General features: G+C 43.5%; 1 protein-coding gene across 1 annotated transcript in view; it reads left to right on the top strand.

The window, feature by feature from the left end:
- The window catches only part of jhamt (juvenile hormone acid methyltransferase), a 9,881-nt gene extending 1,881 nt beyond the window's left edge, over window positions 1–8,000 (top strand). Inside the window, exons 3-6 of the mRNA XM_053774433.2 lie at window positions 930–1,117; window positions 4,414–4,587; window positions 6,215–6,362; window positions 7,211–8,000. Coding sequence (XP_053630408.2) covers window positions 930–1,117; window positions 4,414–4,587; window positions 6,215–6,362; window positions 7,211–7,383 — 683 coding nt within the window. The 3' untranslated portion in view covers window positions 7,384–8,000. The remainder of the gene's footprint in view (window positions 1–929; window positions 1,118–4,413; window positions 4,588–6,214; window positions 6,363–7,210) is intronic.
- Window positions 8,001–8,395: the final 395 nt, after the last annotated feature.

Genomic DNA, 8,395 nt, shown 5'->3' with positions numbered 1-8,395 from the left:
ATAGGTACAAGGGCCCCAATGGAAATAGGTACAAGGGCCCCAATGGAAATAGGTACAAGGGCCCCAATGGAAATAGGTACAAGGGCCCCAATGGAAATAGGTACAAGGGCCCCAATGGAAATAGGTACAAGGGCCCCAGTGGAAATAGGTACAATGACGTCATGTTCCGGAACGATATCGTTCCAGACCATGAAACTAAACTCTTCTCCAGGCTGAGGGACTGACCACCTCAAATACCAGGCCCGGTGGCCTGGTGGCTAAAGCTCCCGCTTCACACACGGAGGGCCCGGGTTCAATTCCCGGCGGGTGGAAACATTTCGACACGTTTCCTTACACCTGTTGTCCTGTTCACCTAGCAGCAAATAGGTACCTGGGTGTTAGTCGACTGGTGTGGGTCGCATCCTGGGGGACAAGATTAAGGACCCCAATGGAAATAAGTTAAGACAGTCCTTGATGACGCACTGACTTTCTTGGGTTATCCTGGGTGGCTAACCCTCCGGGGTTAAAAATCCGAACGAAATCTTATCTTATCTTATCTTCTCCATAGTTGATGAAGGACTGATTACATCAGCTTCATTTCACTACTACACCTGCTGCTTCTGCATTTAACTGAAGAAGCCTACCGTGTAGGCGAAACGTTTCAGCAATAAAGATACCCAACTGTTGCACATGGTCCAATTAGTGTAGTCATTAAATGAGTTATTAAAAAGCTGAGCAGATCCTAAGTCAGTTCTTGACTCAGTATAGAGAACCTAATCTTCTTTACACCAAACAACTTCAGTTTGTGTGTGTGTGTATACTCACTTATTTGTACTCATCTCTTTGTGGTTGCAAGGGTCGAGTCACAGGTCCTGGTCGCTACTAGGTCACTCTCCCTGTTCCATGAGCTTTGTCACACCTTTTACCTAATCTTTACCCCCCCCCCCCAGGTGACGTGACGAGGAACCTGCTGGTTCCCCTGCTGCCCCAGGTGAAACAGGTGGTGGGAGTGGACTTGTCTCAGGAGATGGTCACCTACGCCTCAAAGACCTTCCATCACGACTCCATCAACTTCCATCAACTGGACATAGAAAGAGCAGTACAACCACGCCAGGTGTTCCCTGATGGTTTTACCAAGGTGAGTGGCTCACCTGCTGGGTTTAAGGTGAGTGGCTCACCTGATGGGTTCAAGGTGAGTGGTTCACCTGATGGGTTCAAGGTGAGTGGTTCACCTGATGGGTTCAAGGTGAGTGATTCACCTGATGGGTTCAAGGATCCCTTGTGTTCTGGTGATTCGATTCCTGCTCCAGGAAGATCTTATTCTGACTGTGAAGCCACCAACACCCATTAGTGACTTTGTAATGAGTCAAGAATTACTGTATCGAACAGCCGAGTTGGGTACTCCAAGCAGAAGAGTTTACCAGTTAGTAATTCCACAGTCACTAGTAAACGTAGCGCTACAGCTAGTTCACGATGCACCAGGTGCTGTACACCCTGGTATGGATCGTTCTGTGAAACAAGCCAGAATGAAATACTTTTGGCCACTTATGGCAACTGACATTTCAGAGTATGTTAAGAAATGTAGTGTTTGTATGCAACATAAGGGAAATGTCAATGGTCCTAATCCAGTCCAAGTGTACCCAACCACTAGCGAACCGTGGGAAAGAGTTGACCTTGATTTATTAACCAATTTTAAATGTTCCCTCCAAGGCAACAAACATCTGTGTGTTATGGTAGACCATTTCACCAGATATTGTGAGTTAGTTCCTATTGCAGATAAGACTGCTGAGACAGTAGCTAAAGCGTTTAAAGAACGCATTATCTGCAGGCATACCACCCCTAAGTCCTTATTAACAGATAATGGAGGTGAATTCTGTAATGAGATTCTTGAAAATTTGTGTACTTTGTACAAGATCCCTAAATCCACCATTGTTCCTCATCATCCTGCCAGCAATGGGTTAGCCGAACGAACCAATAAGAAAGTACTTGATGTCCTGAGAGCCACTATCAACCCCAATAGTGAAACTTGGGGTGAAGTTATACCAGATGTTCAATGTGCCATAAATTCTGCTTACAATGCTTCCATAGGTGATACTCCACATTATGCATTGTATGGTGTAGACAAGCGTTTACCCTATAAGTTGTTATATTCCACTCCGAAACCTAATTACAACCCTGATGATTTCGTAGCAACTCGTACCAGCATGGCTCAAAGTGTTTTTAGAGGAATCCGTGAAACACTTCATAAATCAACAGCAGAATTTACTAGAGTAACTAATAGCCGTGCTAAGCCATCAAAAGTCAAAGTAGGTTCGAGAGTAATGCTGACAAATTTCAATAAAACATCCACAATGCCTAAGCTCGATCAAAAGTTTGTTGGCCCTTATCGAGTTGTAGAACATATCTCTGGCAATAGGTATAAGGTTAGAGAAATTATTACTGGTAAGTACAAAGAATCGCATTTAGATCATATGAAATTAGTATGCAATGTTGATGATATTGCTACCAAGACTAATGTGACAGATGCTGAAAATCCTCTTGACTCTGTACCCTCTACTTCAAATACTCAGTCAGATAACCAACCTGAATGTTGTTACTCCTTGCGTACTCGACAAGAGTAATGAGAAACCCACAAGTATCTTTTGTAGATACTCGTTCAGATCTCCCTCAGTCAAGGCATGTGTTAGCCATTGCAGAGGAATTCGATCCTCCCAGAGATGATAACCATTCTGCATATGTAAATCTCACCCTCGCAGTATTGGGTTTAAATGTACATAGTCTGTATAGCTAGATGTCCGAGATGAAGTAAATTGTCAACTGTTTGTTATTAACTGATTAGTTTTTCAGAATTTTTTTTTTTCGTATTCACGTTCCCTCCGTGTTCTGAGAATTTGACAGTAATGATCTGAGTGCACCAGATGCCTTTGCTGTTAATTTCACCTTGTATATATATATATTTATTCTTCCTCAGAATCCGTAGAGTGCATGAATACAGATCGATCGATCAATTCCATTCCATATTGTACAATGAATTGTTCTTATAGTTTGTAATGCATTACGTTAAAAGTGTTTGCGTTAACACCCATTACGTAAAACTCATTTTAACATCAATTATGATACCATCCATTAGTTCTAAGTTATATATGAATTTGTTATTGTATAGAATCAGCCCAGAACCACCTGCCGGTTCAGCCTATAGGATAGTAGTGTATGTCGAGATGACATACGTAACATGACCGAGCTGTCAGCATAGTTGCTGAATCCCCTTACATGTGTTGTATAGATTAACTGAGCATTATAGTATCATCCATGTGTTTATATAGAAGATCCCTTAGGCCTGTGACTGTATGACGTCACGTGATACAGCTTGAGTGTGAGGCTAGCTACCTAGGCCTCAGTCGGCGTATAACATCCAGCTAGGCAGTGACACGGCAGGCTGGGCTCCATCTCCCATTATCACAGTCTGACAATATATATCGTTACCATCCAACTAGTGTGTCTACCTTCAACCCTCAAATCTCCTTTAAGAACCCCTACGACAGGTTCACCTGATGGGTTCAAGGCGAGTGGCTCACCTGATGGGTTCAAGGTGAGTGGCTCACCTGATGGGTTCAAGGTGAGTGGCTCACCTGATGGGTTCAAGGTGAGTGGCTCACCTGATGGGTTCAAGGTGGTGAGTGGCTCACCTGATGGGTTCAATGTGAGTGGCTCACCTAGTCTCTCGATCCAGGGCACTGGAGCTACACTTTACCATTTCCAGGACTGACTCTGACCTCCTTCATCCCTAGTGTTGTGTGACCCATCAGGTTTTAACACTCACTAAGTTACACTTAAACGAGTTTCACTTATTCATAGGTGTCCTCTCTCAGGTGTTCACAAGTGTTCCCTTCGGGTGTTCACAGATGTTCTTCCTCAGATGTTCACAGGTGTTCCCCCCGGGTGTTAACAGGTGTTTTCCCTCAGGTGTTCACAAGTGTTTTCCCTCAAGTGTTCATAGGTGTTCTCGTCAGGTGTTCCTCCTCAGGTGTTTACAGATAGTCTCCCTCAGGTGTTCACAGGTGTTCTCCCTCAAGTGTTCACAGGCGTTCTTCTTCAAGTGTTCACAGGTGTTCTCCCTCAAGTGTTCTCAGGTGTTCTCCCTCAAGTGTTCACAGGTGTTCTCCATCAAGTGTTCATAGGTGTTCTTCCCCAGGTGTTTACAGGTGTTCTCCTTCAAGTGTTCACAGGTGTTCTTAGGTGTTCTCCCTCAAGTGTTCACAGGTGTTCTCCCTCAAGTGTTCACAGGTGTTCTTCCTCAGGTGTTCACAGGTGTTCTCCTTCAAGTGTTCACAGGTGTTCTTTCTCAGGTGTTCTCCCTCAATGTTCACAGGCGTTCTCCCTCAAGTGTTCACAGGTGTTCTTCCTCAGGTGTTCAGATGTGTTCTCCTCCCACAGGTGTTTTCCTTCTACTGCCTACACTGGGTCCAGGAACAAAGGTCGTGCCTCAACAACATCTACCAGCTCCTACAGCCTGGAGGCGAAGCCTTGCTGGTCTTCCTCGCTAAGAACCCACTCTTCACTATGTATCAGAACATGAGTCTTAAGACCCGCTGGCAGCAGTACATGAAGGTCAGTAGGTACCCACTCTTTGTTATGTACCAGAACATGAGTCTTAACACTGCTGGCAGCAGGTACATTACTGCGGTCCAGTATATATCACATACTAGATAATATCTTGTGCGAGTTTCATTACGATCGGTCAATTGGTTTCCGAGATGTAAGTAGGAGACCGGATCCACTAGACATCCAGTCACAGTGGCGGACGATGTCCGTAGAGTGTCACCATGGCCGCGTGTATTATTACACTTTCGAACGGCCATGCTACAGCCGGTAATCTTTGTATAGGACTCTGGATTTACAAAGGAACCCGCTCTTAAGGAAGGAATCTTACGACTGTGTTTCGGTCCCTCCTAGACCGTTGTCATGTCACCTAAGGTTCCTTTTCTATACGCAATATTTGTGAATTGTTCCATCAATGGTATTGTGAACCGTTCCAGCTAATTTTACCGTGAAAAATACAAGGTACGTTTTTCCATGTGTGGAAGCTTGAGAATGCCTTATGTAGTCGGCTTCAAATTTTTCCATTGATGTATCTTCCTCTAAGGACGATCCACAGTGTTAATGGGTAGTGTCAGTTCTAATTTGCCAATTTTATTAAACAAAATGTGATGCTGGATTCTCTGTGATAATTGGAGAATGATTCTACTGATCGATTTCAAACCTTAGCTGCTGACGTATGCTACTTACTAGAAGGCTAGGATTCTTAGAGTTCCTGGCCCTCTTGAGGGTATTGATATACAGTTCCTGGTTCTTCTGGTAGACGTAAGTGTTATGCTCTAACGCCTGGGTCTTTTATGGGTTTGGAGGGACAATCGCCACGTCTTCCACGTGGGTTGAGGTAGATAGGGCTAGGGTTATGGAATACGGGGATACCTTTTTCAGATCGAGCAGCGACCGGATTGTATCTGCTTTCCTAGTTATGTAAACCCACTTAGTCATGAATAAAGAGAAGAATGAACAGTGATACGAACCTTGTTCCCTGTACGTTGCAGGCTCAATACTTTAACCACTTGGAGAGCTGAATAAACAGATCTGGGTTGGTAGCATACTCAGCTCACACACTGAGGTCCGCGGTTCGATCACCGGTATGGGTGAAAACATTAGGGCATGTTTCCTTAAGACACCTGCTGTCCCTGTTCACCTAGCACTAAGTAGGCACCCTGAGCGATAGTCACCTTACACCTGCTGTCCCTGCTCGCCTAGCACTAAGTAGGCACCCTGAGCGATAGTCACCTTACACCTGCTGTCCCTGCTCGCCTAGCACTAAGTAAGTACCTGGGTGTTAGTCACCTTACACCTGCTGTCTCTGTTTACCTAGCAGTAAGTAGGTATCTGGGTGTTAGTCGACTGGTATGGGTGGCATCATAGGGATAAAATTAACCTAATTTGCCTGGAATGCTCCACAGAACAAGGGGCCTTCTATATCGTGTTACTGATGTCAAATATGGTCTGTATACTTTGCTTCACGTACCTGTAAAAATTATTATTATTATTATTATTATTATTATTATTATTATTATTATTATTATTATTATTATTATTATTATTATTATTATTATTCAGTAGCAGTAATTCATTACGTATGTTCTTACATTATAGTTCTCTGTTGTTATTTTCTCGTGTTATTCTCGTACAGGACGTGAAAAGCTATATTTCCGTGTACCAAGACAAGACTGACCCAGCCCAGGTCATGGCTGACCTGGCTGAAGACGTGGGATTCCAGATTCTTTCCTGTGAGGCCCCGGAGCTGGAGTTTGTCTTCGATAACATTAACTATCTGAAGAGTAAGTGTGAGAGAAAGTTGAGACCAGAGAGAGAGAGAGAGAGAGAGAGAGAGAGAGAGAGACAGAGAGAGAGAGAGAGAGAGAGAGAGAGAGAGAGAGAGAGAGAGAGAGAGAGAGAGAGAGAGAGAGAGAGAGAGAGAGAGAGAGAGAACAATAATAAATTATGGTTCTATATTTGATAAATCACTTTAGTTAAACATAAGTAATAAATATGGAACAAGAACACCAGGCGCTTACAATATACTGTTCCTCTCTCTGGAGAACAACAACAAGGACAAACTAGCCAGTACTGAACACTAGTTCATCACACACTAGACAAACTAGCCAGTATTGAACACTAATTCACCACACACTAGACAAACTAGCTAGCATTGAACACTAGTTCACACACTAGACAAACTAGCTAGCATTGAACACTAGATCACACACCAGACAAACTAGCCAGTATTGAACACTAGTTCACAACAAACTAGACAAACTAGCCAGTATTGAACACTAGTTCACCACACACTAGACAAACTAGCCAGTATTGAACACTAGTTTATCACACACTAGATAAACTAGCTAGTATCGAACACTAGTTCACCACACAATAGACAGTCTAGCTAGCAGTGAACACCCGTTCACACACTAGACGAACTAGCCAGCAACGTACAAAAAAAAAAAAAAAAAAAAAAACACATCGATAGGATTTACATTCATATCGTCAAAAAACAGCCTAATTATATAATAATTATTATAGATTAGCACATATTATAATATCAGAAGGCCTATACCACCCAGTTTGGCAGAGATTGGAAGTGAACTCGCCAGGGGAGGATTTGTAATTTTAAATCCCTTTTTTACAGATGCGATCAAGGCTGTCAATCCCTTCTTGAAGAGGATCCCGAAGGAGGATCAAGAGGCCTTCCTGAAGGAGTGCCTGGCGGAGCTGGTTCTCCTTCAGGGATGCCAGCAAGAGGACGGCAGTGCCGTGGCTCGCTACAACCTCATGATCGCCCACCTTCACCGCTCACAGTGAACGATCAGATCAGCTGGTCCCTATCAGCTAATCCCATCAGCTGATCCCATCAGCTGATCCTCTCTGCTGATACCATCAGCTGATTCCATCAGCTGATTCCATCAGCTAACCCCATCAGCTAATCCCATCAGCTGATCCCATCAGCTGATCCTCTCTGCTGATACCATCAGCTGATTCCATCAGCTGATTCCATCAGCTGACCCCATCAGCTGATCTCATCAGATGATCCCACGAGCTTCCTAACACGCTGTACTAAGAATACGTAATATCTAATACAAGTGTTATACTTAATACATGGTAATGTATAATTGCATTAAATAAGCGTTTTATACACACATCAATATGTATACAGAGTTACACTCACATACTGTGCCTTGTATACTTATATATGTGCATACAAAGGTACACATATACATAGTTCCATGCATACATAGTATATGCATAGTCTCATGGGCAAGATTTAGACTACTAAATATATAACATGAGAATAAACATTTAAGTATATTTTGGGATAATGGATATATAATCAATCATATATTATAGCTGGATTATACAGTAGGAATGTATAATAAAGTGTACAGAATTATACAAATTGTTAGTACAAGTATGGGAATAAAATATGATGAATATAATGACTGTTGCTCCAAATGTGTCCTGTAGCTCGATCGGTAGCGCACTCAGCTCACACTCCGGGGTTCGGAACTCCTCCGGTACGGCTGGAAAAATATTAGGGACGTGTTTCCTTAAGACCTGGGTGTTAGTGACCTGGTGTGGGTCGCATCCTGGGACAAAACTGGAGTTTACCTGGAGAGAGTTTCGGGGGTCAACGCCCCCGCGGTCCGGTCTGAGACCAAGCCTTATGGTGGATCAGGGTCTTATTAACCAGGCTGTTACTGCTGTCCGCACGCAAGCTGACGTACGAACCACAGCCCGGTTGGTCAGGTACTGACTTTAGTGCCTTCTTGAAGACAGCCATGGGTCTATTGGTAATCCCCCTTATGTATGCTGGGAG

This window comes from Cherax quadricarinatus, chromosome 62 (genome assembly GCF_038502225.1).
Source record: "Cherax quadricarinatus isolate ZL_2023a chromosome 62, ASM3850222v1, whole genome shotgun sequence".
NCBI lineage: Eukaryota > Metazoa > Arthropoda > Malacostraca > Decapoda > Parastacidae > Cherax > Cherax quadricarinatus.
The sequence above is the reverse complement of the archived record's forward strand: the minus strand, read 5'-3'. Positions and strand labels throughout refer to the sequence as shown.